This window comes from Laetiporus sulphureus, assembly GCF_001632365.1.
Source record: "Laetiporus sulphureus 93-53 unplaced genomic scaffold LAESUscaffold_25, whole genome shotgun sequence".
NCBI classification, from domain to species: domain Eukaryota; kingdom Fungi; phylum Basidiomycota; class Agaricomycetes; order Polyporales; family Laetiporaceae; genus Laetiporus; species Laetiporus sulphureus.
Genome location: NW_024468534.1, coordinates 281,907 through 309,896, shown reverse-complemented (window position 1 = coordinate 309,896; position 27,990 = coordinate 281,907). Strand labels below are relative to the sequence as shown.

Below are 27,990 nucleotides of genomic sequence, written 5' to 3'. Positions count from 1 at the left end.
AGATCGGGCCCTGGCTGGTAAATTCGGAGTGCAGGGTAATCAGTTCGGTGACGTCTTCCGGTTTCGCCGGAGTTAGTCGACGATGCATGAGCTCTGCTGATGACTTACTCCTTCCGAAGCACGGGTGCGAAATCTATGTGCGGTTTCGATTTCTTCAGGTGGCTCTCTTCATGTGAGCTATCCGCGCTGAGATGAACGCCGTCGCTGCTTCTCTCCCACTGATCACTCTGTCTATGAGAGCGGGATCGATAATGATGGGCGGGAAGGCATGAGAAAGTGCACAACCGAAAAATCTACACAGCAATGGGTTGCAATCGTCCATCGTGAAATTGCATTGTCCGCGGATCTGATGAGACTCAAAGTAAGGTAATTTCATGTGTCCATCGCCCGTTTGACGAGAAATGAGGACCTTTTACAGGAATCCGTCTCCTCTATTCACGCATAGCAGCTTTCTATGGATTGGGATCCGTTTGCGTTTCGGCCAAATTGTCGGGCAGATCGGTGCTGACGATGAAGTTCACGAAACAATCGTTGCACTGCTTCACGGCTTCTACGAATTCGCGCGCATCTTTGAGATAACTAGCGTTGATTGAACATTTGACTTGTTTCATTCGTACACCATGCTCTGGCTGGCGTTAGGGGAAGAAGAAAGTGTAATAATGTAGTCTCCGTTCAGCCGGGCGCCGAACATGGACGCTGGTAAGCATCCGTTAGACCGTCACGACATTTCAAACGGTCAGATTTTGATTGGGAAGGCACGATACAGCACATTGTCGATATACAGCAGTATTGGTACATTTTGATGATCAGAAACAGAGCACGACGGCGCGAGGCGTCATAAGCAGCAGAGACGGTTCACATCAGCTGAACAACGTAACAAAATCATGGCTCGGTATGGTAGCTCGGTATGATGGAGGCCAGGTGCTCCATGTACCACAATTTGGTGGGCACCCCAAACTCACCCTTCTCGTCTCTTTGCTGCTTCCCCGCAGCATTTTTGTCCGTCCAGGATCCAGCGCTGAGGTCTTGACGAGCGAGCTGCACCCACGTCCCGGCAAGGCCCATGCCGATGATGAGCTTCTCCGCCACCGCCGGCTCGAACAATACTGTGATCTCGTCCTTGAACGGGTCGTGAGGCTTGGCACCATTCTCGCTGTCCATCTTGTCCTCGCTCTGGTCCGCCTCCGTGATGAATGGGCCGCGCGATCGTGACAACACGCTAGGCCGCATAATGTCCGACCCCGTGTGCCGCTCCCAGTCGCCCCACGGCGCGAGCGTCGCCCTCACCAATCGCGCGCACAACTCCTCCTCCACCTTCTCCGCGTCCGACATGCCTCCCGCACGCTGTTTGGCCTTCTTCCTTGCTGCCTTGCCAGGAGCGGGAGATGCGGCCTGTACAGGGATGAGTGATAGGATGCGCCGCGTGGAGCGCTCTGCTACGCCCGTTGTATGCGTCAGTGGAAAGATCGTCGGGCCAAGGAAGGCCATAATCGGGTTCGGCTCGATGATGATCTCCCAGGTGCTACCCGGCTGAGCCCAGGGGTCGGGAGGCTCTGAGCTCGCGTTCCCAGCACCCCATCCTCCCGTGCCCCAGCCGCTGTCGGCGGAGGCGTTGCCCCAGGCTAAGGCGCCCGTTCCATCGCTGTCGGCATCGGCTGCCTCGCGTTCTTGCTGCACGGCCTTTCCGAGGCTCTCGATGACTTCGGGAGTGATGACTTCTGCGTCTACCTCGCCGATGGCCTCCTTCAATGCACGATCTTCCTCCTTCTCCTCGACTTTGCGTCTCTTGGTCTCGGGCTCGCCTTCATCCTCTTGATCTTCAGTGACGTCCGCCTGAGTATTGTCCCCGAAGTCAATGTTGATGCACGCGATCTCCGCCATACTTCCGAAGAGTTTCTCGCAGCCCACGCCGAGACTGTCGGGCAAGGCTTTGCCGATAATGAACGTGGCCGGAAGCTCCTTACGAGCGAGTTGTATGACCTGTAGAGCGCGTCGGAGGCCTTTCTCCTGCTCAGGTTCCGGAAAAACACGGTTTCGAAGGAGGAACCCGAGGAAGAAGCCGATGAGGATGGGTCCCTCGCGTACGCGCTGCTCAGACCTGCTCGCCGGTGATAAGTGGGGAAAGGCTGGTTATGCATATAGTCACGTACCATATAAGGCCTTTGTCGCGGAAGTGAGACGAGAAGAATATCTTGATGTTCTTCTCCGTGTCGTTCAAGAAGTTGTCCATATGCAGATCCTTCGCCTCGAGAAAATTGTCTCCAAGCTCATGTGCACGCTCCTTCTCTTCATCTGTTACGGCCGCTTGCGACTCCTTCACCTTGGGATCATCTGCATCTTCGTCGTCGTCGTCATCGTCGTCCGAAACATTCTGCGCCTGCATCGTCTGTAGAGTTTTACGCGAAACGGGTGGATTGACGCTGCTGATGATCCCGACATACAGACGAAACTGTGGACAATCAGGTTATGAATAGACGCGCTGGTGAGACTCGATGCGCTTACCGCATCCCAGAGCTGCGGGACTACCGAGGGAAGTGCAGGCCATGGACGGCACGATTTGAAGTCCTGCGACGCCTGATGCAGGCGATCGACGCGTGAATCCGAGCTGCGACGCGTCTGATCAGTCTGCATTCCCCCGAGGACAGGACGCAGCACATACGGGTTAACCAGCGCCGTCATCTTCCTCGCGTCCTCGCCCGTCTCCCACTCCTCCCACCACGTCGCGCGTCGCACCGTGCCATCCGGACGCGTGACCGTCTTGTTCCGTTTCTTCTTGCGCTGCTCGCCTTCCGTAAGGCTGTGCTTCACGCGCAACGGCACGGTCGGGATGCCCAGCCCATCGCGCTCGATGTAGTCTGGCGGCGGATTCTGCACGACCACGATGCCCGACGGCTTGAACGTCTTGAACGGCGTGACTGTCACACCCGGAGGGGGAGCGGGAAACGGCGGAAAGGTGAACCAGTGCGGCGGCGGCGCGTCGGTGGCTGCATCGAGCGGATTGCCATTCACGGGCGCACCATTGCCGCTAGGCGCAGGATGCACGCTGTTGACTACCGTAATGTCGAGGGGGGTCGACATGAGAGTGCGCGTGGGAGAAGGGACGTTGAGAAAAGGGAAACCGGTTCAACTTGAACGGCCTTCCTGTATATAAAAGGTACGACCCTGAAGCCTGAGTCAACTTCGGGATGTCCCTCGTGTCCTGTGCACGCGCAGCGGCTTCATTATCATTATCATTGCAAATCGGAAAATTCGATGAATCAGAAGAGAAGACGGAGGACGTAAAAGACCATTCGAGTTCGCGAGATCATCGTAGCAGTTCATAAAGTAAGACTCGCAGATGCATATGCTGGAGCGCTGAGAAGATGTACATATTCGTAGGTAGAGTCATATAAGAAGTAGCCTCAAGCTACGAGATTAGACGTACAGTGGACGTCATCGATATCATCATCAGAAGATTATCAGCTCGAGAACGAGTAGCTCTCATATCGTTAATGGTCACATACAACAATCTCGTCCAGTAGAAAGAGATAGATATCTGACTAGAGTTGAGACTAATTGATGAGCAATGCACGAGCAAACTATCATAGATAGACTCACTCATAGAGCAGAAAGTTCACTCGGGGTATAAACAACGGCCGTGAGTCAACATGATGGTAGTTTGTCCAGATGGAGATCAACCAAAGGGACCAGACATCATTTTCGATGTCTTGAGCATAGCAGCGTAGCGCTGGTCTTTACGTAGAGAGCCTCTTCTTCTTCTTCGGCACCTCATTATCACTCTCGCCGTCCTTCTCTACCTCCTTCTCCTTCCCCTTCTTCACGGCCGACTTCGGCCTTCCCGTCTGCACACTAGCCTGACGCGTCCGGCTCTGCGAACGCGTCCTCGGACCTTGCTCCCCATCCATGTCCGCATCCTGCGCCTCGTCCGACTCCTCCACATACATCTTGCTCTTCGGCTTCCGCCCGGGCCGCTTCACTTGCGCCGACGCACTGGACACATCCGCGTCTGCGTCCGTCGTCTCCACAGGCTGCGCCGGCTTGGGCTTCGGCGGGCGGCCCCTGCGCTTGGGAGCAGCGGCTCCGGCGTTGGCTTGAGAGGCGGGTGCGACGGAGGCCCTGGACTGCCTGCGAGCAGCAGGGGTGCGTCCGCGTGCGCTGATGCTGACGTTCTCCGCGTCCTCGTGCTCACGTTGGTCCACGTCCATATGCTCATCGTCTGCAGCAGCGGCCTTCGCCTTCGCCTTGCCCTTGCCCTTGCCCGCCACCTTTCCTTTGCTCTTCGCGCGGCCCGCGATCTCCTCCATCCCGCTGTCCGGCTCGCCCTCGCTCGCCGCTTCGTCACTAGCGGGCTCCCGGAGGTTTACGCTGCGCTTCCGCTTGCGTAGGTTCGTGCGCGGGAGCTGGTCGCGGACGCCGTGGCAGTTGAGCCGGATGCACGAGGTGAGCTTGTCGTCTTGGGGAGTCGAGTCGGCCCGGAAACGGGCGCGCTTTATGTCAGTCTGCAGGAGACGGTCAGGATGTCATGAAGAGATATGAGGAGAGATTAGAGTACACACCGTATGCTTGCCCTCATAGCACCAGCCATCGGGCGGGCCCTGGTCCCCGTCTCCCTCGGTGAGTTTACCGCAGCATCCCCACAGCGTCTCGTATGTCGTCCCAGGATCGATCGAGAGCCTGCCGCTTCTCGCGGTCCTCCCGACGCGCTCGACCTCGGCACTCTCGTCGTCATGCGGCACCAGACAGCTCCGATCATCGTTCTCGACCTCCACATAGTCCTTGTGACAGCGCACGCAATGAAGCCGCGGGGGTGGAACGAGCTCAGCGAAGAACGTCGCAAACGCAGCGAGGATGGGTTCGGGGGCGTCCCGGAGGTGAGACAGGAGGTAGGAGTGCAGTGTCTTTGCGGGGATGGAGGCGATGTGAGAGGTGAGTGATGCGACGGTAGGTTCCAGAGCGGTGAATGCAGGAACAGGAGGGATCGCGGTATCGGAAGCGGATAGAGATGGATGGGCGGGTGAAGGCAGCGCTGCACCTTCCTTCACAGATAGACGCGCCATGCTGGAAGCAGGCGACCCCACCCTCGCAACAGAAGCAGACTCAACGGACGGTGACGGCGTTCGCAATTGAGTCTGTGCAGGCACCGTGGGCTTTGATGGTGTCTTCGCGACCGTTGAGGGTGTAGGAGCTTCAGACGCCAGGCCTGCCAGTGATTCGTGCGCTGTGAGAGACTTTCTGCTAAACAACCGGAATACCATCTTCGCAACGGAGTCTGGAGGCGACAGAGATGGAAGGAAAGGTGAAGAGAGGAGCTGCTGAGATTGAGTTATGTATGCAGGTCTCAGCTCCTGTCCGCCCTGCACGCAGGAGACACGCCCAAGCACGCCCGTGGGAACAACGCGCGATGTCACACATTGTCACAGGGATTTATTCTCCCAGTCCCAGCCACGGTCATCGAGAATATCGGATTCATTCTTTGGGTTGCACTCTATTGTTTGAACAACTCTGTCATCTTGTCGCCGTATCTCACATCTGACGCATCAAACAGATCAAGTCATCCTCAACCTTCCGGGCTACTGGTTACATGTCCCCGTATCTCGTGTTCTACGCCGCGGGTAGATTGCATCAGTATTCCACCTACCTGATGCAGCGTGCACTGCCTAACGCCTCTTATCTTTTCAACCATACCCAGAACATCTCGAGCTTCTTGATAAGTGCACGCATGGGAATTACATTCCGCTACATACTATGAGCGCCCCGCAATCAGCAGACACGCCCCACTGCTTCCTGCTCGTTCTCGACGCTTAAGTTGTTTCTCTGCTGCGCGCACTCAGAGCATAATGACTGACGCAGAAGGCGAGTTTACGATCCCTGCCGAAGATGTTGCTGTAGCAGGGATCAGCAAGCTCCCAGAGGCAGAAGTGGAAGTGGCTGTGGCCGCTCCAATCAGACGCGAGGAGCCGTTGGTAACGAGGAAGGTGCGTCTAGTGCGACACGGAGGACGTGCGTGTTGAGGTCTCATCAATGTATTGTGCAGGAACTTTGGAGCTATTACCGTATGTTCTATGCCGATCTGCTGTCTGCGAGCCGCGGCTGAATGTGCTCGCGGTATGTCAGTGTACTACAACGGTAACAACGTGCGTCCGCAGCGTGCTTCATGATACACCGTGCCCGCGTGTTGTACTGATCCGCATGTGTTCGTGTAGGGCGTAGGACCACTTGGTCTGTCACTCATCTCAGTCGTACGCCGTATATCGATTGATGATGACATTTGATCCCCGTGCTAGGGTACTCCATGACATTGTTCCAGTCCTTGGCAATTTCAGCAGGCTGGGACCCTGCGCAGGGCCCAGGCTCAACGTGCAGCTCGTCCGAGCAGTGTGTGCTGCCATGGGGCAGCGGAACCAAGTCCGTCAGTTCAATTGTCCTGATCGCGAACGGAGTGAGCTTCGCTGTACGTCACCGGTATCTTAGTACGCAGGCACACATTAGCATGCATTACTGATACGATATATTGCGCAGATCATGACGGCGATCTTCACGACGATCGGGTCCGCCGCGGACTACGGCACCTTTGGGCGATGGCTGCTGTTCGCCGTCACAATCATTTGCTGGGGAGCGCAGTTCGCCAGCGTGGCTTTGACGTGTACGGCATGCCTCTAATCCATCTGTGGCTTCTGATCTCATGCGTGCACATCAGCTCCTTCACGCTGGGGCGCAGCCATGGGGCTGTACATCATGGGCTTCGTCACGTACGGTGCCACGCTGGTATTTTATGCTGCTGTTTTTCCTCGGCTAGCCCGCAACACTCCGCATGCGCGCACTTTGAGAGAGAAGTACGACAATGGTGAGATTCATGTTGAAGAGTACGAGCTGGAGGAAAGTCTGGAGAAGAACAGGATAAGTAACATCAGCACGGTGGGTGTCACGAGGTATTGTAAGAGACGCAACATACTGATGCGCTGAGATGATCTAGATGCACAGCAACCTGGGATATATATTCGTGCCATGTGTCAATCTATCTATACTCCTCCCTCTTGCAAGTAAGCCGTCGGTGGACAATTACACCATCTGCCTGTCAGTAGGCTTCCATCAGCCTTGGCTTGTACTGAGAGTGAACCTACCCACAGGACGAATGCATACTGGGTTTTGCTGGGCATCTGGTGGTGTGAGTCAGATGGTCAATTACTGGACTACTGTTGTTCATGCTTGCATCTTCTCCGTCAGTCATCTTCCAGCAGCCACGTCCAGGACCCGCACTTCCGAAGGGTGAACACTACCTCACGATAGGGTGGAAGCAGGCAAGCGTACTTCAGTGTCCTGTTCTAGGTGTGTGCTGACCCCTCGTAGATCTGGATTGCTCTCAAGCAGTACAAGAAGCTTCCTTACACCTTCATCTACCTCTTCTCGTTCTTCCTGCTGTCCGACGTACGTGCATCTGACTTTCACTTTATGGCAAAGTGGGTGCTGACGTTGCGTATCCTGACAGGGCATGAACACGACTGGCACACGGGTACTTATATGTCAGAATGACGAGTTCCAGTTCTCCTTCCTACAGAACACCTACCTCGGCTTGGCACAGGCTTTCACCTCCACGGCCAGGTAACACTTGTCACGGGATGCTAAGCAAATCTTTGCTGATGTGCTCGTGCAATACAGCACGCTGGGGTTCTGGTACATTCAGAGGTACTGGAAAATCAGTACTAAACGGATGGTAGTCCACTTCTGCAGGCTGTATCTCCTCTGGGAGCTAATATACTGTCGACAGTTCGTTGTGACCAATGTCGTAACCATCCTCATCCCGCTGTGGGGCATGTGCGGTATCTGGACGACCAAATTTGGGTTTGTGGCTGATCTCTGAGTGTGATATTGTTGATACTTATAGATCATTGCAGATTCCACAACGAATGGGAGTATTGGTAAGCAGACCCGTGATGAAAACGGTCTTGTTAGAGATGTGAACATGCTTCATGCAGGGCGTACAACGTCGTCTCCGGCTCGTTCCAAGCGCCCTATTACGCCTTCTCCCAAACGATGATGGCCGAGCTCGCGCCGCCGGGCTTCGACAACATGGTACGTTCGTATCATGTTGCAAACCCTTCGCCAGGTGGCTAAGCCGCAACGACGTAGTTCTTCGGCCTCTTCGGTCTGTCTAACCGCGCTTCGTCGATGATCGGGCCCAACGTCGTTCAGACAATCATCAACAATACACAGAACAACTGGAAAGGGTTCCCCTTTCTATTCGCGCTGTGCATCGCAGCGAGCCTGTTTATATGGTTCGGTGTGTGCTTCTCCCTGGGTAGAAGTTTTGCTGCGGTGACTGACATGCTTGGCGGCTGTAGGCGTAGATGTAACGAAGGGACGGCGCGATGCTGTCGCGTGGGCGGAGAGGCACCGTTCGTACGCTGAGACGGGCATCTTCGTGGAGGAGGAAGGGTCCGTTGACGCGAAGGATTACGGAAAGAGAGCGTGACCGGCGTTCGCTTTACTTGTCTCTTCCGTATGTATACGGTCGAATGTTGTTCATGACTTGGTATGTGATTTTTTGATTATCTCAATGCCACTTGGGCCGTCGTCCGTCGTGACTCGTCATCGTGAAATGATAAATGTCCGGCCTTCAGTCTGCTACAAGTCACAAATACAGCACAACCGAAATTGCAATGATTTCAGTTAACATCCAGTGGCGAAGAACATGTGAAAGGAAAGATGAAGAGAGGAGCTGCCGAGCTTGCACGCAGGCAAGCACACCCGTGGGAACAACGCGCTCTGTCACAGATTGTCGCAGAAAAAACGTCGACCACGGCTTGACCACGAAGCGGCCATAATTGATCTCCCAGCCATGGGAGACCTGGAGACGAATATCTCGAATCCATTCTTTGTGCTGCACTCTACTTCTCTGCCTGAACAACTTTGTTATCTAGCTGCCGTGTCTCATATCTGAGGCATCAATGCATCAAGGACAGATCAAATCATCCTCAACCTTCCGGGCTACTCGCTACCTATACATGTCCCGGTATCTCGTGTTCTACGCCGCGGGTAGACTGCATCAGTACTCCGCCTACCTGATGCAGCGTGCGCATGGCGAGCGCCCCTTTATCTTCTCAACCATACCCAGAACGTCTCGCGCTTCTTGATAAGTGCACGCATGGGAATTCCATTCCACTACATATGAGCGCCGCGCAATCAGCAAACACACCCCGGTGCTTCCTGCCCGCTCTCGATGCCTCCGTTGTTTGTCTGCTGTGCGCACTCAGAACATAATGACTGACGTAGAAGGCGAGTTTACGACTCCCACCGAAGAGGTTGCTGTAGCAGGGATCAGCAAGCTCCCAGAGGCAGAAGTGGAAGTGGCTGTGGTCGCTCCAATCAGACGCGAGGAGCCGTTGGTAACGAGGAAGGTGCGTCTAGTGCGACACGGAGGACGTGCGTGTTGAGGTCTCATCAATGTATCGTGCAGGAACTTTGGAGCTATTATCGTATGTTCTCATGCTGATCTGCTGTGTCTGCGAACCATGACTGAATGTGCGCGGTATGTCAGTGTACAGCAATGGTGACAACGTGCGTCCGCAGCGTGTTTTATATACGTCGCGCCCGCGTGTTGTACTGATCCGCATGTGTTCGCGTAGGGCGTAGGGCCAAACGGTCTGTCACTCATCTCGGTCGTACGCTGTACAGCGATTGACGATGATGTTTGATCCGCGTTCCAGGGTACTCATTGACATTGTTCCAGTCCTTTGCAACCTCAGCAGGCTGGGACCCTGCGCAGGGCCCAGGCTCAACGTGCAGCTCGTCCGAGCAGTGCGTGCTGCCATGGGGCAGCGGAACCAAGTCCGTCAGTTCAATTGTCCTGATCGCGAACGGAGTGAGCTTCGCTGTACGTCACCGGTGTCTTAGCATGCAGGCACACATTAACATTCATCACCGGTGTGATATTTGCACAGATCATGACAGTGATCTTCACGACGATCGGGTCCGCCGCTGATTACGGCACCTTTGGGCGATGGCTGCTGTTTGTCATCACACTCATTTGCTGGGGAGCGCAGTTTGCCAGCATGGCCTTGACGTGTACGGCGTACCTCGACCTGATCTGTGGCTTCTGATCTTAATGCGTGTACACCAGCTCCTTCACGTTGGGTCGCAGCCATGGGGCTGTACATCGTGGGCTTCGTCACGTACGGCGCCACGCTGGTATTTTATGCTGCTGTTTTTCCTCGGCTAGCCCGCAACACTCCGCATGCCCGTTCTTTGAGAGAGAAGTATGACAGTGGTGAGATCCCCGCTGAAGAATACGAGCTGGAGGAGAGTCTGGAGAAGAACAGGATAAGTAACATCAGCACAGTGGGTGTAATAAGGTGTTGCGAAAGACGCAACATACCGATGTGCTGAGATGATCTAGGTGCACAGCAACCTGGGGTACATATTCGTGCTATGTCTCAATCTATCCATACTCCTCCCTCTTGCAAGTAACCCATTGGTGGACAATTACACCATCTGCCTGTTAGTAGGCTTGCATCCTTCTTCATTTATGCGGGAACTGACCATACCCATAGGACGAACGCATACTGGGTTTTGCTGGGCATCTGGTGGTGTGAGTCGGATGGCCAGTTACTGGACTATCGTTATTCATACTTTGCGTCTTCTCCGTCAGTCATCTTCCAGCAGCCGCGTCCAGGGCCTGCACTTCCGAAGGGCGAACATTACCTCACGATAGGGTGGAAGCAGGCAAGCGTACTTCAGTGTCCTGTTCTAGGTGTGTGCTGACCCCTCGTAGATCTGGATTGCTCTCAAGCAGTATAAGAAGCTTCCTTATACCTTCATCTATCTCTTTTCGTTCTTCCTGCTATCCGACGTACGTGCATCCGACCTTCAGCTATCGCAGAGTGGGTGCTGATGTTGCATGTTCTTGATAGGGCCTGAATACGACTGGCACCCTCGTATCCATATGTCAGAATGACAAGTTCCAGTTCTCCTTCTTGCAGAACACCTACCTGGGATTGGCACAGGCCTTCACCTCCACGGCCAGGTAACACTTGTCACGGGATGCTGAGCGAATCATTGCTGATGCGCTCGTGCGATACAGCACGCTGGGGTTCTGGTACATCCAGAAATACTGGAAAATCAGTACTAAGCGGATGGTGATCTATCTCGGCAGAGTCTATCTCGTCTGGTAACTAATAGAATGTCGACAGTTCATTGTGACTAATGTCGTAACCATCCTCATCCCGCTGTGGGGCATGATTGGCATTTGGACGACCAAACTTGGGTTTGTGGCTGACCTCTAAGTGTAATATCGTTGATACTTATAGATCATTGCAGATTCCACAACGAATGGGAGTTTTGGTAAGCAAAGCTCATGATGGAAATGGTCCTGTTAGAGATGTCAACAAGCTTCATGCAGGGCGTACAACGTCGTCTTCGGCCTGTTCCAAGCGCCCTACTATGCCTTCGCGCAAACGATGATGGCAGAGCTCGCGCCGCCGGGCTTCGACAACATGGTACGTTCGTATCATGTGCAAACCCTTCGCCAGGTGGCTCAGCCGCAACGACGTAGTTCTTCGGCCTCTTCGGTCTGTCTAACCGCGCATCGTCGATGATCGGGCCCAACGTCATCCAGGCCATCATCAACAACACGCAGAACAACTGGAAAGGGTTCCCCTTTCTATTCGCGCTGTGCACAGCGGCGAGCCTGGTCATCTGGTTCAGTGCGTGCTTCTCCGTGAATTGAAGTTTTGCCGCGGTGACTGACATACTTGGTGGCTGTAGGCGTGGACGTAACGAAGGGACGGCGCGATGCTGTCGCGTGGGCGGAGCGGCACCGTTCGTATGCTGAAACGGGCGTCTTCACGGAGGAAGAAGGGTCCATCGATGCGAAGGATTACGGAAAGAGAGCGTGACCGGTGTTCGCTTGTCCCTTGTATATAGAGCCGAATGCTGTTCATGACTCGGTATGTGATTTTTGGCTATCTCAACGACGCCAGCTGCCGTCGTCATTACGCGATTCAAATAGAGTCCTCGGTCTGCTACAAGTTACAAGTACAGCGCGAGAGCAATGCAGTGGTTTCAGTTGACCTCCGGTGGCGGAAAACACGTGAAGGCACCTCATCGCCGCTACGAACACATGCCTCGGGGTAGTGACCAAATACTTCAGCGTCCACTCCGGCCGGACATACGCCGCGGATACCAGTTGTTGGTATCTTCGCCACATTCTATGCTGTGTCTAGCTGGCCTTGAAGACTTTCAGTAAAAGTGCTTTCAATGTAGTTAAAGACACAAACCCTCACTAATGAAGCCTTCTAGCACGGCTGAGAACAACAGACAGCTTGAAAGCTCATATCAGCAAAATAAGCAGCTCCGGTCGATGAAGATAGCGGTGTGCCTGCCGACACCTTGAGCACCTCGGAGCGCATGCGCCTCGCGCACCAGTGGGTCGACAACATGGACGAATGGAACCCGACGGGTCGTCTTCGCAACTTGATTTTCAGAGAACTGGGTAGAAACAGCAGCACTCATTTCTTTTCCCCTTGCTGCGAGACTTTCCAGTAGCAGACTTTCCCGTGCGAGTTGAACGTTGAACGTTGAGCGTTGAGCGCTGATACAGGCGAGGCCTGAGAGCAGGAGAGATCCTCACCTTCCTATTTGAGTATCCAAGCTTCTTTGATGGTACTCCTTTCTCTCAGCCACAGACGCGTTTGCAGCTCACAAAGACAGAGAATCTGAGCTCAGCCTAAGCTGATCATAGCGATCAGACAGTGGGAGATTGCTTCGCAGAGTCACACATGTAGCCCACATGCAAGAACCTTCTCGGCTGAAGCAGATGTCCCATCCACAGCCGCTTGCTGAGGGTCACACGATCACCATGGACTGCGAGACAGCGTGCTCGAGGTGAGTGGAAGCACGGTACTAAAGTACCTTCACTACCATGCTCCAACCTCGAGCTTCGGGTCAATTGTTGCATCAAGGGTCAGCCGATACATTCCCATGACATGCCATCAATGACATCTAGTCACACGACACTCAAAGTGAGCCGAAATTATTGCTGACTGGAGATGGTATTCCTAAAGACACTAGTACAATTGCTATGTCTGCTTTGTTTTACAACAACGTCCGTACGAGTTACAGCTATATATGATCATCTATGCCCCATAGATGGATGATGCAATTAATAAATTATGCGGTGCTCACAGCAGAAGTCTGTCAAGAGTCAGTAGCGAGTCAGCTGAGAACCCCTGTGACTGCAGCAAGCGAGCGGCGAACTCACGTTAGCGTCAGAAGTGATGGGGGCTTCCCGGTTGGGGGGAGAGAGGGAAACAGCAGCAGAGGTGCGCGCGATAGCAGCAAGGTCAACGCCTGAATAATATCCGAGATATGAGCATTGCCGTCGAAGCAAGGGATCAATAGCGCGTGGGTACTCACCCTCACTCTTCAGAGCCTTCTTTCTGAACTCTCTTGCTTTCTGCAACTCCTCTTCTGTAAGGGAGCTTGTCCTGCGCTCCGGGGTAGGACGCTGCTCTGCCGGAGGCCGAGCTGAGGGGAATGGTAAGCACATCACGACGCGTCGAGTACAGACGAACACGTACCTCCACTCTCTTCGCGCTCGGCATCCTCGTCTAGCGAGCCTTCCTCTTCATACTCGTGCTCGTGCTGGACATCGCCCCAGTTGTGCGCGCCCGCGCCACCCTTGGGAATATGCTTGTCCATAGCATTCTTTGCCTCGGAACGGTCCTTGATGATAGCACGGGGGTAGGATGCGCGCTCGGTGCGGGTCATAATGTCTTTGATTTGTGGTGAAGGGAAAAAGAGTAAGGCGGTGTGGTGGGTAAGTGAGGTAATACAAACGGTTGAAGGTAAGATGGAAGGAGCTACGCAGCGGAGCCGCTTCTTATAGCGTTCGAGGCACTCTGCGCCACGACGGTGGCTGTGGAAAGCGGCCGGGCGCGTGACGAGACGAAGGCAGCCAGGGACTCGATCTGTTCGAGCCGTTTCGAGCCGCTTCGTCGTCATCCTCGTCACGCCCAGAGCTCCTTCCTCGCTGCTTCTTGTCACAATTTTGTGTGAGCGTCGTGACGCCATCCTACGCCTCAGCGGCCGACTCTGTGTTCTGCTTGCACGACGTCGCCCATCGTGTTGTGCAGACCGGCAGAAATGACGTCGACGAACCAAGAAATGACCTATGCGGGGAAACAAGTATCGGGGTATCCCGGCCGACTGATTCGCGATCAGTCATCAATGCATCAATTCCTACAGTATCCTGGGGCAACATCCCATCATTTTCTGCATCAATAAAGGCAGTTTGGTGCAAATCAATGCCCAGAAAAGGATGGGCTTTTCCAAGCCTTTTCCCGACATTATTCACTTGATGGGAAAGGCGGAAGTATTTCAATTCAATTTTAATACCTTTCCTGGAACAAGAAGTGGTATTTTCTTTGCTGTGCAAGATTCGAGCACGTTCCCGTTCTTGCGCGATGTCTCGAGTCGACCGAGGTGTATTTGACCGTATAAGGGATCAGAGAAATACCAGCAGACAATAAAAACAAGGCTTGAAAGCGAAGCGACAAAGCAAAAATACAAAAGTCAAACGCGGCATGTACGCACGGAAAACGAGACAAGAACAACGGCAAGCGAGGTATCATACGGTCTACGCTACATTTATCACAAACCCTCGGCAAGAACTATACACAGCCATTGATAAATTATCATAAACACTCGCCTTCGTTCAAGCAGCTTTGGCGGTGGGCATCTACGCGAGACCCCATATTCCCGCCTTACGCACGCCCTCCACGAGCGCGTCGACGTTCCCGAGCATCGATCCCAGAATCTTCTTTTTCTCCTCCATCGTGCGCGTCCCGCTGCCTTTGCTCGCCCAAACCCCGACCATATTCGAATCATAGGCGGTGCTTCCCGAGCTCGTGCGTGACTGGCTGGGAGTGGACGGGTCAGGAGTCCGCGAGCCGCCACCCAAGCTGCTCTGCGCACGACGGTGCTTTCCGGCGTGCAGGTGCAGTGTGCTGTGCGCATCGAGCTCTGACGAGAAGAACCTCGTGGAGGCCTCAATTTGCGCCGACAACGATGAGCCACGCAGATGATGAGAGGCACGAGGCGTCTGCGGCCTAAGTCCCGTCTTTGTGCTCGCGGACGATATGATTGTGGTGCTGCGCGGCGTCTTTGGTGTAGGCGTCGATGTCAAGGTAGTTTTCGCCGCAGTAATTCCTGGACGGGACACGGCAACCTTCTTCGGGCTGAATGGGGTGCGATTGCCCTCCTTGTGAAGCATCATCGGCGACCACGAGTCTGCATGTTCAGCATGATTGGCATTGGCCCGCAAGGAAGGGCCGAACGGAGTCAGGCGAGTAGGCGTCCGCGGGACTGACTCGGCCTGAGCAACGTAAGGATCGGACAGTTGTAAACACTTGGTAAGGGAACAAGGAGTGGAGGGCGCGGAGACGGAGGAGAACGAAGACTCGATGAAGGCGGAGGAGAAGATGGAGTACCCAGAGGTGGAGGAGTCAGTGGAGACGTCTGACAGGGAGCGCTGGTGCGTCGGGTGGGACTGGTCACCGCAGGGTGGCGAGACGCCTCTCTGGGTGGAATCACTGGCGGATTGGGAGGCCGGGGCTGTCTCATCCAATAGATAGAAATATATAAACTCGAGACATTTCATCCTGAAAATGTAAAATAAATTAGAGCCACATCGTAAAGAGCGAGTAAAAACTCAACGGCTTACCTCACTTCTCGCGGTGTCTCTGCTCTTCGGAGAATTTTCACCACCACCTGCACGCCGTTCGCCTCTTCGAACACGCGGAGAGCAGGCGAAGAATCGACGAGCACACAAATTAGGGTGTCCAGTATGGCAGATGCGAGTGGTATCGAGGCCGGACTGACGATTGGAAAACGATTTATCGAGGAGTTTGGAGAAGCGGAGCGGCTTGAGGATATACTGGTACACTCTAGTGGTACATGACGGGCAATATACAGTAGATCTAGGAGAACCTATCGACCGAGGATCGTCAGCCATCGACAGGATGGACGAGTCCTATCTAACTAACTTGAAGTGCATATCTACGCCCTAGATACCGTTTGCTGGCCTTGTGGGTTAATGCTACACCTTGCACGAGAGACAATGCTTGCACGAGCTGCGAAGAAAGTACGGACACTTCAAACTTCCGGTCATCTTCACGATATTGATCACATCAGCTACATGCGAAGGTTCTACGAAGAACACCTTATAATAAACGCACCATCAGATCGCTTGCTGGTCAAGTATTCTAGCCGAGGTATGACGAGGGATATCCACGATAAGACACGCGAGGGCACTGCGTGATCGCGAGCAAGTCAACAGCAGCACGAGGCCACATCATGGCACCCACCGTTGCACTCAAACGCATCCTGCAGGCCGATGAATGCGCACCGTCGCTCGGACGCCGGGTCCCCATCGCCCATGTAAATCTCCGCGAGCAGCCGTTCTAAGTCCGTGAGGACCTCGCCTACGCGCACGGCCGATGTCCGTGGGGAGACCAACTGTCCGCCAGCAGGTCGGGTTCGGAGTCAAACGCGTCTTCTATCGAATAACATCGAAGCACACACCTCGTCGAGAGCATCCTGCAGCGTCTCCCTCATGCTCAAGCGAGCGTCCATTGTCGGAATGATGCTAAAAGTACATATATGCGCGCGATGCTGATCGCAGAGCCAGCACCCGAGCTGTGGCGGTATTGCCCATCGCACTGAACCCTGACCGCGTCAGCGCCACGATCGGGCCGCGGGAGCGTCTGAGGCACGTGGACGCACGCGATCCTCACGACGGCCGCATCCTCTTCGTGCGGAGCTCCGCCGCATTTGCGGACGAAAGAGCATGTCCCACACTTCGCACTCGCACGTTCTCATCTTTGGCCTACGACCACCATCACGCCCATAACCTCCTGCTCAACGACTCCCTATGGCCCCCATCAGGACGGTAGGTCGCCACTGCAATGAGCATCTATGGCGATGGCGTGATTGACAACGTTCTGCCTGTTAGCAATGGACGCGATTGATCCGCTTTGTCGCGGCAGAGACCGCGCAGGTTCACCTCGGTGAACCGGTCGACCCCAAGCTGGATGGTATGCTCCATGTCTCGCAGCCATACACCGATGCTGAGTAGAGGGATACGCAGTGGGTCAGGCCTACCAGCTCAAGAAGACCATCAAGGCATACGAAATTCTCGGCTCTGCAATCGACCCTAGCGCCCAGGTCACGAAGAACGTGTTGACCGTCAAGGAGCTCCTCTCGCCGCTCGCTCGCAACGAGCTTGGAGGTGTTGTGCGCTGCTTGGGTCTGAATTATGCCGATCACGCGGTCAGCGCTAGAATTCAAATACGCATATGAATTTGGCTGATGCATGACATTCAGGCGGAAGCAAACCTTGCAAAGCCTTCGTATGTGTTGCTCTACTGTGTATATGCGCCAGTGCTCACATTAAACAGTGTCCCGGTTCTCTTCTACAAGCCGGTGACATCCATCATTGGCCCCGGCGCAGTCGTCACGGTCCCGCGAGTCGCTCAGCCCGTACAGGAGCACATCCCCGACTATGAAGTCGAACTAGTGATCGTCATCGGCAAGGCAGCGAAGAACGTCTCCGAGGCAGATGCTTTCGACTACGTGCTCGGCTACACCGGTGCAAACGATGTTAGTCTGTCTCACGCATTTTCGAAAATGTCGTCTGCTGACACGCGTCTTTCTGTGCAGGTATCATTCCGTAAGTTGCAGATGTCTGCTGGTGGCGGTCAATGGGGCTTCTCGAAGAGTTTTGGTACGTAGTTCTCGGTGGCAAATCAATTGTCGTTTGATGAACCGGCCGGTAGACGACACGAACCCTCTCGGGCCATGCATTGTCGCGGCAAGCGCGATCTCCGACCCTCAGCACCTCCCACTCAAGACCGTTGTGAATGGTCAGGTCCTGCAGGACGGCTCCACCGCGTGCGTGAATCCCTTTACCTACTCGTGCATTCAGTAGCATTGACTGCCATTTATCTTTACACTATAGCAATCAAATCTTTACCGTGCGCCAGACCATTGCGTACCTCTCGCAGGGCACCACCCTCCTCCCCGGTTCGCTCATCCTCACGGGCACGCCAAAGGGTGTCGGTTTCGTCAAGAAGCCCCCATTGTACCTCAAGGGCGGAGACTACATGAGCACCTATGTCGGCGGCGGCATTGGCACGCTCTCTAACCTGGTTGTGGAGGAAGAGGCTCCGGAGAAAGCGAGGCTGTGAGGGGCTAACGGTCCTTGGCATTGGCAATGTGTATGGACGGGTCATGTGCCGGTCTGGGAGGAGGTCTTCATGCGGATGCAATTGTATTGTGTAGAACATGCTCAAGAACGTCTGTCAGTCTATGGATTCAATGGCTGTGGCTGTGGCGGTTTCTAAGTAGCTTGATTGTCACCGGTGTTAATCAGATGCAAAGGTATTTCTCCAATGATGTTCGTGTTGTCGCCAATTCTTTCGCAGTTCTCTTGTGTCAAGATCGGAAGTCAGCAAGATACTATGGAAATAAGCAAGCCGCGAGAAAATAGCTTTCAACTTGAGTATAGTCCGATCATGTTCAACAAAGACTTTGTACCTGCGGAATATTTGCTGCATTCATATTTGACTTTATCTTGTTGAGGGAGACGCATACCGAGTGGCGGTGGCTGTCGCAGTGTGGGCGCTAGTGTCAGTGCCACAAGCGCGTTGCTCACGTGATTCTTATGAGCCAAAACGAATTTCCACCTCGCCCGTCTCAATTGCTGTGCTTTACCGGAGGTTATAATGTCGTTACCCGAAAAAGCGGATACAGCGATCGAATGCGCTGCGAATCCTCTGCGAGACCCATCAGATCTCAGACGTGCGCGAGGTGCGTGTCTAATGTCACTTCTGTATGAACTGCCGATATTCTGAAGAAACTCCGGCATTTCCGGTGAGCAAATGGTTTCAGCCATGGTACATCCGAGAATAATTCGAGGCAGTTGGAGCATCATGATGTGTGATTACTGGATTGCTGGAGATTGTACGCGTATGTTCTACCGGATTGTTTGCGTATCTACTTTTTTTTTGATGCATTGACACCAGGAATCGCGCTTTCCAGCATTCAGATGCTATTACTATGTGCAACAGTATTTACTTATGCGGTTATTACATTCTGATACGATCCGCTCGGCTGCTCATCGCTCGAAGACACAAGACGAACTTCCACCAGATTGGCACATCAATACAAGAGTCTAGCGAACACCTTGCCAGCTCATTCGTTATCGAACACCAAGCATCTAACCTCAATGGACTCCCTATGCGGAGCCTCCGGCGGACTCGTCGCATCCGCAAACGCAGAGTGCGGTGTCAGCCTCGCCTTGTCCACCTCCGAGTCGTAGCACTTGATCAGCGTCACCTCTTCCGGTGTCTGGTTCGACAGGTAGTACCAGCGGTGGTTCGGGTTGTAGCGCACGCTGAAGACGCCGCCCTCGCGGTGGGGATAAATCAATCGCACAGAAACCAAATCGCGCTCCGTATCGAGGTGACGCCAGTCGGAGACGGCGAGGGGCTTGTGCGCTACAGTGTGGTGGATCGGCCGCCAGACGTTGATGATGCGAACGCGTCCCTTCAGAAGACGGTCGGCTTCATCTCCGAGGTGATAATGCACACGTTTCACGGACGCATCGAAGGTCTGGTCGATGTGAACACGTTCCTGAGGTTGTTTCGCGAAGGATGAGCTCATCGCAACGATATGTGCACTGTAGACAAGCAACTCACCACCGGACCACGCGCCGAGGGCTCATTGACACGATCATCCTGCTGTCTGCGTCTGAAATGAAAGTGAGTACTGAGATATCGCTATTTTGAGATCAAACGAACTAACCTAATGGTATGATCGAAGATGTAGACCCGCTTGGCACCAACTTCCCGCTTCAGCAGCTCCTCAACCTCCTTGTAGTACACCGTCTTGATCCTTTCCTCGTCGTCGAAGTCTTTTTCCGCACTGACATGCTTGACAAAGTGGAAGCCAGTTGTGTCAATCGAGAACTCCGACTCTCTGCCCCGCGCATCTTGGACGACAACGGGATGCGGCTCGAGGCCGGTGTTGGTCTGCGGCCTTCCCTCCGGAGCCTTTTCAACGTATGTAAACGGTGGCTCATCATCCCCCGCAGGCACATAGTAATTGAGAGTGGTAGGTACGTCGTGAGGCGCGAGTGTTGCTGCGGTAGCCATTAGCAAATAATATCGCTCAAGAACGAATGGTTCCTTGATGCGCTAATACTGAGACAGGTTATATAGCTCCGAGAAAGTCCACTTCCGAGCACAGTCAGCCGCTCTCAGAATACACGGCCATAATGCCCGTGCCCGAACATCAGAGACAGCCTGCGGATGTACTGACCAGGTGATCGTCGTGCTTTCGAAGCCTTCTGATGCCATTTCTTCTCCAGAGTCCTCGTGAGCACTCCTAGAATAAGCCTTTGAGATCAATGACATTGATTAGTCAGGTTCCCTGAGGCTGCGACACTTTTCCCGATCCTCGGATATTAGTCATCTATGGATATGCTGCGTGCGGCGGACTTGTCACCGCAGACATGGAGCCCTTTTTCACAGTACAATATGCATGCTAAATCTGGTTTGGTATTTTGGCTTTAGAGAACAAATTTGTTTCCGTTGCATGCAGCATTGTATATTGCAAATTTAGCATTCAAATTGCAATGGTGGCAAAGTAACATTACATATTATATCCATGTTTCATGTACAAATTGTAAATATTGGCCACAGAATGTGGCCCTCCTCCGAATGTGTATCTATATGCTGTTATCTGAGGGGCAAGAGACTGCTTTGTAATGAATATGCTATGCTGCATTACCTCATGCACATTATTTCAAATTTCTGCCAGAGATGTGGATAAAATATATGATGCCAATTTGTCACTATAGCAAGTCAAGTGCCAAACTTGGAATATACTATGCCAAATGCAACATATGCAAATACATGTTGTAAAGAGAAAATACCAAACCAGATATAGCCTGCATATGTAACTGTAAAAAAATGGTTCCATGTCTGGGTGTGTGATGCCCTCGGCTGCGATAATAGAAGGGATGTTGACTACTTGTACTCATTACAGTAGCAGCTTTGTTCGAGTCAAAATGACGGCAGCTCTCACGAGGCGGCGTTAGTCATTCGCTCTTAGAGTCAAATCGGAAGGAACACTAGCGGTGGTGTAGTGATGTTCCCCTAGATCATCGTATTGCCATGCTTATGTAGCGCGCCTCGTATCTGCCGGTCAATCGACTTACGCTGAAGAACACTAAAAAAGCGACGACACGGTGAGTATAAAATGTCATATCAGCTGAAAGGAGAGCACCTGGAGCCGCAAGGAAACGACCGGACACAGGTTGAGCGGTTTGAACGCAGATACAAGCATATAACAGCACATAATACTATACGTACCTTAAATGTTGGGGCTGACCACCTAGGAACTCATCACATGAGTCATCACCAAAGGAAGAGAAGACAAGAACAAGTATAAGAGGTCAATTGATAACTAAGAAACAGTCACTCTCCCAAACGAAAACCTCGGAATCATGGTGATTAATCATTCTCATACAGTGTGTACCACCTAAGGATCAGATGGTTCACACAAGCACGGTTCACATTCGGAAACTGGCTAACATGTAATGAGAACTTGTGTTAGCAATAATCCTCCTGTAATATGAACTGCTTTCGGCGTACCCGAGGTCTAAAATCTGTGTGTGGCGCGCGATTCCTCTGTGTAGCGGATGGCATCGTCCCATCCCAACGCGCTCCATTTATCCGCGTTGAGAGAAGCATCTTCGAAATGCTTCATCGCCAACGCCATTTGCTGCGCACACCTCTCGGCTGAGACACATCCGACTCCTGTTGCCAGTCCCGTCATCAGAACCCTTCTAATTTCGGTCCCAGCTCCCGTTGCTTTCACGGAGCGGTTGTGTTCGTCAACCGCAACCAACAGCGACCAAACACAATTGTAAACAACTTCTCTATTCCAGAGCACGACTTCCGGGATGCGCATGGTCGGGCATATGGCGATGTAAGCACAAGCATGGCTGTTGTTTTCGCAAGTCGAGCCAGACAAGGAGACAAGGGTGCAGGTACCTGGAGGAGCATATCCTCGCCAACGGCGATACAGCGTGGCCTGGACAAGCCGGGTCGGCGCCAGCAAGTCGTCCGCAGGCGCGATGGCTTCCGATAAGAAGTAATCGAAACTGTTGGCACGTCAGAATATTTTTATGCCACTCACTTCACATAAATGTGCTCTCACCCTCCATCCAGACGACCGTACGAATTAGCAGGCGAAACGATGCAGTCGAATTGAGACAAAGGAGGCTTTAGATCAGCCAACATCGCCTGAACGAGTGTTATTCTGTCGGGAACGGCATTCGGAAGGTGTTGATTGAAGGCGCGTTGCCATTCCTCTATAAGTGCCGCGGATAAGTCCAGGAGAGTGAATCGGACATCCATACCCCGATGACTGAATGTGCCGTTAAAACGTCGATAAAGTGAAGACCAGGACGTAAAAACCTTCAAAAATGGATTTCTTGCTAGTGCCAAGCGACGGGAGTTGCAGATGCGAATAAGTCTCACTGAGCGTGGCCCAATTTCGCTTTCCGCCCAGTGGCGGCGACAATGAGGAATGCGCCCACAAGCGCGGGAACACCAAATACTTCCATACTCGATCATCGATAGGATCTTCTCACGCATGACATCCATATCTGCAGTGAATGAGTGGGCTCGGCTCAATGTTACGTTCTCCTGATATCTGACACATTTGATTTTCCACTACAGGGACAGATAGTGTTTCCTTATTCAATCATAGGACGTTTGATTGAAGAGTCTCACTCATTCTAAAGTAGTGCAATTACTTCAAGTAGGTCGTGAAACCAATTGTTTCCCGTACGGAGACAACAACATTCTTCGTCCTATAAATATCATCATAAATCTGCTTTGAATTTCCTTACATCCAAATGTCAGGATAGCGAACTACATTTGCGAAAGGTTTGTCGCAAAAAAGGCAGTCACACACGGTAGGTGTCTGCCGTGAGTGGCGAAGGAGGCTTCGAGGACACGAATAATCAAGTAGTGATTGATCACGGTCGTTGAGAGAGGCTAAAGACTTGCGGACTCACCCAGATCGTCGAGCAGTTGCAACAAGCAGGAAAAATCGCGACTCGCAGAGCACTTTAAATCAAACAGCATTGCAGTAAATATATCCAAGCGAGTCTCATTAATTGCGCTATTTCTTCGTCCGAGTACTTTTTCCCTTCTTTCGTCCACTATTGTGCGCTTCTGCACCAGGTGCATCAAGAAAGCCGCCAAGCTCGAGCGCGTTTCGCGCAGCCTGATTGATGTGCTTGAAACGGTCGGGCCCTAGGTGGATGCCGCCATAGTAGCGAGTGACAATAACGAGCACGTTTTCGACTTCCTGTCGGGAAGTCAGCATGCACCCCACCAGCGGTGCAGAGTACACTTACCAGAATTTGCAATAGGTGGGCAAGACGTCCGCCAGCGGCAGTCTCACCGTCGTCGTCATTGTCTGGACGGAAGTATCGTCAATGCATTAGCGCGGACGCGATCGTGGTCATTTGTACCTTGATGCATATTGTCTCCTACTCTACACCGCCAGGCGTTTATAATTGGGTGAGCAGCACGGGCGATTCGACGATCTGCCACCAGGTGTGCAAGTATTTGCGGTACCTGCACGTCGAGTTGATGTGATGAATATATCATTGAAATGCTGGCAAGGACACAAAGATAAAAGCAAGTCATTCTAACCTGAGATGGGTGGGTTATGCTACAAGCACGACCGATAAATACGCTCTTTCTGTCCAATATGGGCTCAGCAACAACAATTTCAACTCCTTCGGGCATGTGAACTTCAGTCTCCGGTCGTGAATCTTGTTGTTGGCTCTTCTCTACGGATTCTAACGCTTCGGGCGTTTTGCTCTCTGGCGTTGTAGCTTTCTCATCTTCCCTCGTGATCTCGTCCACCTTCGCCTGCGTCATTTTCTCGCCCAGCCATTGCACGCAGTGCTCGCGCACCCATTCCACACCGTCAAACACACATACACCTCCTTCTGTCCACTCCACGCCATCGCGTGAGATGTATGTGCGCAGGACGGCTCCGAAAAGCGCTGCGTCGACGCCATAGGAGCCTATGTACCGCGAAAGCAACTGTAATTGCGGAGCGGATGATTCGGGATAGGTTGTGGGGACGGAGACGAGGAGAGTGAGAGGATGATCGGTGGATGGGTCGGACGGTGGTGAGACGCTGGGTGAAACGGAATGTTCGGATTCTCATCGCAAGAACATATGCGCGGAACTCACGTTGTAGCCACCTCATATCTGATAGTCCCCTTGGCTTCTTGATTCCTGGTTCCATTGCCTGAGGCATATTCGCTGCTTTCAGGAAGGCGCCACAGGCTCACGGCGTCATCCCCGTAGATTGAGCGGAGTGCTGGGGCCGCAGCGTGTGAGGCGCGCCGTACAGAGGAACGAGGACCTGAGGCTGCGCGCACCGCCTATTTCTGCTGCGACTGCCTCGCGCTGCGGGTCGGCGAGAAGGTGGTCGATCAGCGCGTCGATGGAATCGAAGTGGGGGGAGGGAGTGCGTGAGGACATCGTATGGGCTTCGTCCTTGGTTGACCTCTGAGCAAAACGACACCATAAGACTGTCTCAGTTGACCCAGGTCGGGGCTGGCAACGAGCAGGACGTCACGGCAGAGTCGATGTTTTGATCACGGCTTAGCGCGCTAGAAAGCTTTGCTTCATCAATAGATCAAGCGCTAGCGCTCTGGCTATAGCTCATGACTTAACTGAAATAGTCTACCTCAATCCACCACCTGCTGCATTTCCGGTGCTCTACCGCTCACTGCCACTGCGAACTCGCTCTACGTTGCCTGTAGTCATCGACAGACCTCGTACTCGCAGTATCTGACATGGCACCAGCGCATCCTCCAGTGCGAGTGATAGTCCGCCTACCGTACAACAGACCCGAGGACCCGCCTCCTGACCCTCCTCGAGTGCGTATCACACCTTCTCAGCAGGACGCCGTGCGCTGAACCTCCGCACCGGAAAGTCCAGGTAGAATGGAACGCCGAGAAGGAGCAGATCCTCCTCGAGGTCATTGCTAAATCGCGCGCGATCGAAGGAGCGGGCACCGATTGTGAGTCGTCACCAGTTCAACATCTGTCGGGTACTCATCCCTCAACGAAAGGGCAGGGCCTCGCTGCGCACCTTCAAGTTCCGTTGCCCTACCTTCTGTACCGCGCTGAGATACGCTACGAAGAAGGCCTCCGTGGCCTCCGCCTTCAAGGCGTCCGTAGCTCCACGGCATCCGGTGTCGTCTTCCCCTCTGCTCAACACCTTGTGGGAAACCCGCCGCCCGGTCACCCCACAGTGACGAATGAGTACTTTCCACGTATCCCCGAAGTGGCCTCCCGACGCATGTTAGGTACCGCCACGCCAACGCGGCCACTCGGTGTCCGTGCCCGTCTCAGCTCGCTAGGTAGCCAGCGCGCGCGGCTAAGCTCTATGGGACGCCAGCCAAGTCAACGGTCCGTATCTCACGCTATGGAGACGAGTTCCCGTATGTCTGGTGCACTGACAACGCCCACACGGCCGACCAAGAAGGTTTCGTCGTCATCCACTCTCACGCTGCAGGGTATGCGGAGAAGCCGTGGCAGCCCTCATCGTCCGCTCTCGCCAACGTTCTCACCGGCATACGGGGCGGAGTCGGGCGATCACGCGAACGGGCTTGGAGACGACGAGCATAGCGATGAGAGCGAGGATGAAGAGGAGGCGCGGAAAGAAGAGGAGGAAGACCGGAAGGCGGAGGAGCAAGAGGCCCTTGAGCGGAAGCTGAAGGAGCTGCAGCTCATGATGACGAAGGATGCGCTCGGACTGGTTTCGTCCACTAGCAAGGACAAAGGAAAGGCACAGATGCAGGACCGCGGGCGTGCGGGACCTCTTTCGTATTCCTCTGCATACTACCCGGGCGCTCAACAACGCACGTCGAGGAGTCAGCAAAGCCTCTCGAGTATGAGCTCGCGCTCGGCGCAGGGCTCTATCCCGTCTATTCCCTCGTCGCCGCGGAATCTGCAGGTGGTCACCAATTGGCGTTCACACCCGGACAACCGTGCATCATCCAGCGCGAATACATACGAAGAGCCATTATCTCCTCCACCATCGTCCTCACGTCTCACTTCACCGATTCCGCGTCACTTCAGCCCACCGGATAAGTCGGGCAGCCCACCAGCAATCTCGACTGGGCGGGCGTATGGGCAGACGCACGTGCGGACTTTGGCAAGCACTTCTGAAAGGACAGACAGTCCAGGGTGGCGGATGGACTTGGGCTCTGCGGGTAACACGCAGCATAGCGCGCTCAGTGAGCAAGGAAGCCAAGCGTCGAGCTTCAGCGACTTGAGCGGTTCGTCGCGTCTCTCGGCCATATGCGCGCGCTCGTGACACTCATACGGTCACTGCAGATGCAAGTCTGTCGGCATCTGCATTCGAGAGTGCGAGTGCATTGATGTCGCGGGGCGCGGGTGGGTCGCGACTGTGAGTCCCGTTTTTCTGCATGTCTGTACCCACTCTGACGATGCCACTGACGTGCAGCTCGTCCTTGTTCCGGAGCAATATAGCAGGGCGACGCACTGGTCGGTAACTCAGAGGTTTTTATATCATAGATAGAGATGTCCGCTACGCGATAGAACCTTCCGCCACCACGGAAATCGTGTCGTCAACCTGTCCCACAAGAACAGTGCACTACAACAGATCTCTCGACAGACCACGTGTAACACTGGTAATGAATGCTATCTATTTCAACACCATCGCCAGGGCATTGTCACTCTTCTTTTGCTTTCGCCACTATTTTCAAGCGCACGAGCCTTTTGCAGAGGAAGGCGCTAAAGTCGTCTCGATCGTGCTTGTCGGCTGATTGCTAACAACTGGATACATTCTCTCAGAGTCATTTTTGAAGCCTAGGGCTCAGATTGTGGAGCTGCGGTTACACTGGCTATCCTTCTGGCACTCTGCGCTACTGGCAGCGAATAGCCACCTCCACGATTCCCTTGCATGCTCCTGTCACATTTAAATCGCGAAGTATTGACCTGCGGCGCAGGCACTATGAAGCGTCAGGCGCGCCGTTCTCGTCACGCCCGATGCCTATCGCTACTAAGAAGGGTGAGTAAAACACAAATCGATGTGTTGGCCATCACTTATAATGTATGCGCATATAGCTTCCACGCTACCCACAAATCTTATTGCAAGTCAAGCATCCTACATAGCAGGACTCGCTTTTGAAAATTTATATTCAGGAACAGCTCGGTTTATAAGTAAGAACACATCGCCGCTTCCAGCACCATCGCGCTTCGGCCGCTGAGGTCATGGCATGCGTTTTGAAACGGTCACAGTGGCTACAATCTCGCCATCATAGCGATCAGGCGTGTCCTGGATGAGCCGCGCAGGAACATCGAGTCCATGCTGTGGTAGAAAAGGTTGGCCTAAAGGAGCTTTTTATCTGAGCCCGCCCACGGGAGACAAAAGGCGACCTAGTATGCGCGGTCGTATGCACGACCTTGACCTCGCGCTTGCAGTGCACAGTCGACTCGCGTAGCGCACGAGGATGTTCTAGTGCCTTCCGCATGCATTGCTGTCCACGTTCGTCGCACTGAATATTGGTATACGTACTCGCTGTATTACGCGTCTAGCTGTACACGCAATTGGGCATAAAAGCCTCTGCGCTTAAGCGCCTCGAGGCTACTCGGGATCATTCATTACGCTTCCCCACTCTTGAGAGAACGTTTAGTCGAAGTAGTGTCCAATCGCTCTTCGCCGCTGGGTTAACAGGTGGATAACCCGAACGCCGACACTGCTTAACTCCACACCGCGCAACCTCATCCAAAATCTCGCTTGCGACGACGACTGTAGCCATTCGGACACAGCAAAGGAACGCACATGGAACTAACATTCT

The 27,990-nt window shown here is 53.6% G+C and overlaps 12 protein-coding genes across 12 annotated transcripts; 5 read left to right on the top strand and 7 right to left on the bottom strand.

Annotated features, from left to right (window-relative positions):
* Nucleotides 1-634: 634 nt before the first annotated feature.
* On the bottom strand, nt 635-3,121 carry LAESUDRAFT_681115 (uncharacterized protein). Its single transcript, XM_040905754.1, has 4 exons — nt 2,660-3,121; nt 2,503-2,605; nt 2,151-2,449; nt 635-2,098 (listed from the first exon to the last, which is right to left on the bottom strand). The coding sequence occupies exons 1-4, from the start codon at nt 3,076-3,078 to the stop codon at nt 883-885; spliced, it is 2,037 nt and encodes a 678-aa protein (XP_040763338.1). The 5' UTR covers nt 3,079-3,121; the 3' UTR covers nt 635-882.
* A 613-nt stretch (nt 3,122-3,734) lies between these two features.
* On the bottom strand, nt 3,735-5,255 carry LAESUDRAFT_655724 (uncharacterized protein; the record flags this gene model as incomplete). The annotated part of the gene is made up of 2 exons (XM_040904576.1): nt 3,735-4,499; nt 4,557-5,255. 2 exons carry the CDS (start codon nt 5,253-5,255, stop codon nt 3,735-3,737), a joined length of 1,464 nt encoding a protein of 487 aa, XP_040763337.1.
* Nucleotides 5,256-5,550: 295 nt separating this feature from the next.
* On the top strand, nt 5,551-8,597 carry LAESUDRAFT_726888 (MFS general substrate transporter). Its single transcript, XM_040909118.1, has 19 exons — nt 5,551-5,625; nt 5,690-5,975; nt 6,035-6,053; nt 6,115-6,134; nt 6,204-6,219; nt 6,285-6,451; nt 6,520-6,643; nt 6,698-6,915; nt 6,974-7,074; nt 7,128-7,165; nt 7,225-7,298; nt 7,348-7,425; nt 7,487-7,599; nt 7,657-7,711; nt 7,766-7,839; nt 7,893-7,916; nt 7,974-8,070; nt 8,128-8,278; nt 8,340-8,597. The coding sequence occupies exons 2-19, from the start codon at nt 5,838-5,840 to the stop codon at nt 8,468-8,470; spliced, it is 1,638 nt and encodes a 545-aa protein (XP_040763336.1). The 5' UTR covers nt 5,551-5,625; nt 5,690-5,837; the 3' UTR covers nt 8,471-8,597.
* A 349-nt stretch (nt 8,598-8,946) lies between these two features.
* LAESUDRAFT_750522 (MFS general substrate transporter) lies at nt 8,947-12,150 on the top strand. The gene is made up of 18 exons (XM_040911607.1): nt 8,947-9,395; nt 9,455-9,473; nt 9,536-9,555; nt 9,624-9,639; nt 9,705-9,871; nt 9,939-10,062; nt 10,118-10,335; nt 10,394-10,494; nt 10,548-10,585; nt 10,646-10,719; nt 10,769-10,846; nt 10,908-11,020; nt 11,078-11,132; nt 11,187-11,260; nt 11,314-11,337; nt 11,396-11,492; nt 11,549-11,699; nt 11,761-12,150. Exons 1-18 carry the CDS (start codon nt 9,258-9,260, stop codon nt 11,889-11,891), a joined length of 1,638 nt encoding a protein of 545 aa, XP_040763335.1. The 5' UTR covers nt 8,947-9,257; the 3' UTR covers nt 11,892-12,150.
* Nucleotides 12,151-13,164: 1,014 nt separating this feature from the next.
* Nucleotides 13,165-13,781, bottom strand: LAESUDRAFT_813407 (uncharacterized protein; the record flags this gene model as incomplete). Its single annotated transcript, XM_040914485.1, has 4 exons — nt 13,575-13,781; nt 13,411-13,521; nt 13,256-13,344; nt 13,165-13,188 (listed from the first exon to the last, which is right to left on the bottom strand). The coding sequence occupies exons 1-4, from the start codon at nt 13,762-13,764 to the stop codon at nt 13,165-13,167; spliced, it is 414 nt and encodes a 137-aa protein (XP_040763334.1). The 5' UTR covers nt 13,765-13,781.
* Nucleotides 13,782-14,486: 705 nt separating this feature from the next.
* Nucleotides 14,487-16,692, bottom strand: LAESUDRAFT_750520 (uncharacterized protein). Its single transcript, XM_040911606.1, has 6 exons — nt 16,579-16,692; nt 16,362-16,512; nt 16,233-16,307; nt 16,041-16,165; nt 15,719-15,984; nt 14,487-15,656 (listed from the first exon to the last, which is right to left on the bottom strand). The coding sequence occupies exons 1-6, from the start codon at nt 16,627-16,629 to the stop codon at nt 14,735-14,737; spliced, it is 1,590 nt and encodes a 529-aa protein (XP_040763333.1). The 5' UTR covers nt 16,630-16,692; the 3' UTR covers nt 14,487-14,734.
* An 11-nt stretch (nt 16,693-16,703) lies between these two features.
* On the top strand, nt 16,704-18,355 carry LAESUDRAFT_750519 (fumarylacetoacetate hydrolase). Its single transcript, XM_040911605.1, has 8 exons — nt 16,704-16,945; nt 17,009-17,090; nt 17,144-17,325; nt 17,380-17,405; nt 17,454-17,655; nt 17,716-17,779; nt 17,832-17,946; nt 18,014-18,355. Exons 1-8 carry the CDS (start codon nt 16,928-16,930, stop codon nt 18,240-18,242), a joined length of 918 nt encoding a protein of 305 aa, XP_040763332.1. The 5' UTR covers nt 16,704-16,927; the 3' UTR covers nt 18,243-18,355.
* Nucleotides 18,356-19,034: 679 nt separating this feature from the next.
* On the bottom strand, nt 19,035-20,343 carry LAESUDRAFT_681098 (uncharacterized protein). The gene is made up of 3 exons (XM_040905753.1): nt 19,861-20,343; nt 19,755-19,806; nt 19,035-19,689 (listed from the first exon to the last, which is right to left on the bottom strand). The coding sequence occupies exons 1-3, from the start codon at nt 20,208-20,210 to the stop codon at nt 19,249-19,251; spliced, it is 843 nt and encodes a 280-aa protein (XP_040763331.1). The 5' UTR covers nt 20,211-20,343; the 3' UTR covers nt 19,035-19,248.
* An 866-nt stretch (nt 20,344-21,209) lies between these two features.
* Nucleotides 21,210-21,582, top strand: LAESUDRAFT_221811 (uncharacterized protein). Its single transcript, XM_040901622.1, has one exon. It carries the CDS (start codon nt 21,319-21,321, stop codon nt 21,508-21,510), a length of 192 nt encoding a protein of 63 aa, XP_040763330.1. The 5' UTR covers nt 21,210-21,318; the 3' UTR covers nt 21,511-21,582.
* On the bottom strand, nt 21,490-22,648 carry LAESUDRAFT_813403 (macro domain-like protein). The gene is made up of 4 exons (XM_040914484.1): nt 22,542-22,648; nt 22,282-22,491; nt 21,714-22,225; nt 21,490-21,648 (listed from the first exon to the last, which is right to left on the bottom strand). Exons 2-3 carry the CDS (start codon nt 22,479-22,481, stop codon nt 21,721-21,723), a joined length of 705 nt encoding a protein of 234 aa, XP_040763329.1. The 5' UTR covers nt 22,482-22,491; nt 22,542-22,648; the 3' UTR covers nt 21,490-21,648; nt 21,714-21,720.
* A 541-nt stretch (nt 22,649-23,189) lies between these two features.
* Nucleotides 23,190-24,722, bottom strand: LAESUDRAFT_681092 (ribosomal protein S5 domain 2-like protein). The gene is made up of 6 exons (XM_040905752.1): nt 24,536-24,722; nt 24,345-24,474; nt 23,793-24,288; nt 23,609-23,714; nt 23,492-23,553; nt 23,190-23,442 (listed from the first exon to the last, which is right to left on the bottom strand). The coding sequence occupies exons 1-6, from the start codon at nt 24,636-24,638 to the stop codon at nt 23,254-23,256; spliced, it is 1,086 nt and encodes a 361-aa protein (XP_040763328.1). The 5' UTR covers nt 24,639-24,722; the 3' UTR covers nt 23,190-23,253.
* A 105-nt stretch (nt 24,723-24,827) lies between these two features.
* On the top strand, nt 24,828-26,683 carry LAESUDRAFT_726877 (uncharacterized protein; the record flags this gene model as incomplete). The annotated part of the gene is made up of 5 exons (XM_040909117.1): nt 24,828-25,039; nt 25,101-25,182; nt 25,234-26,445; nt 26,504-26,576; nt 26,634-26,683. The coding sequence occupies exons 1-5, from the start codon at nt 24,956-24,958 to the stop codon at nt 26,680-26,682; spliced, it is 1,500 nt and encodes a 499-aa protein (XP_040763327.1). The 5' UTR covers nt 24,828-24,955.
* Between the last annotated feature and the right edge of the window lie 1,307 nt (nt 26,684-27,990).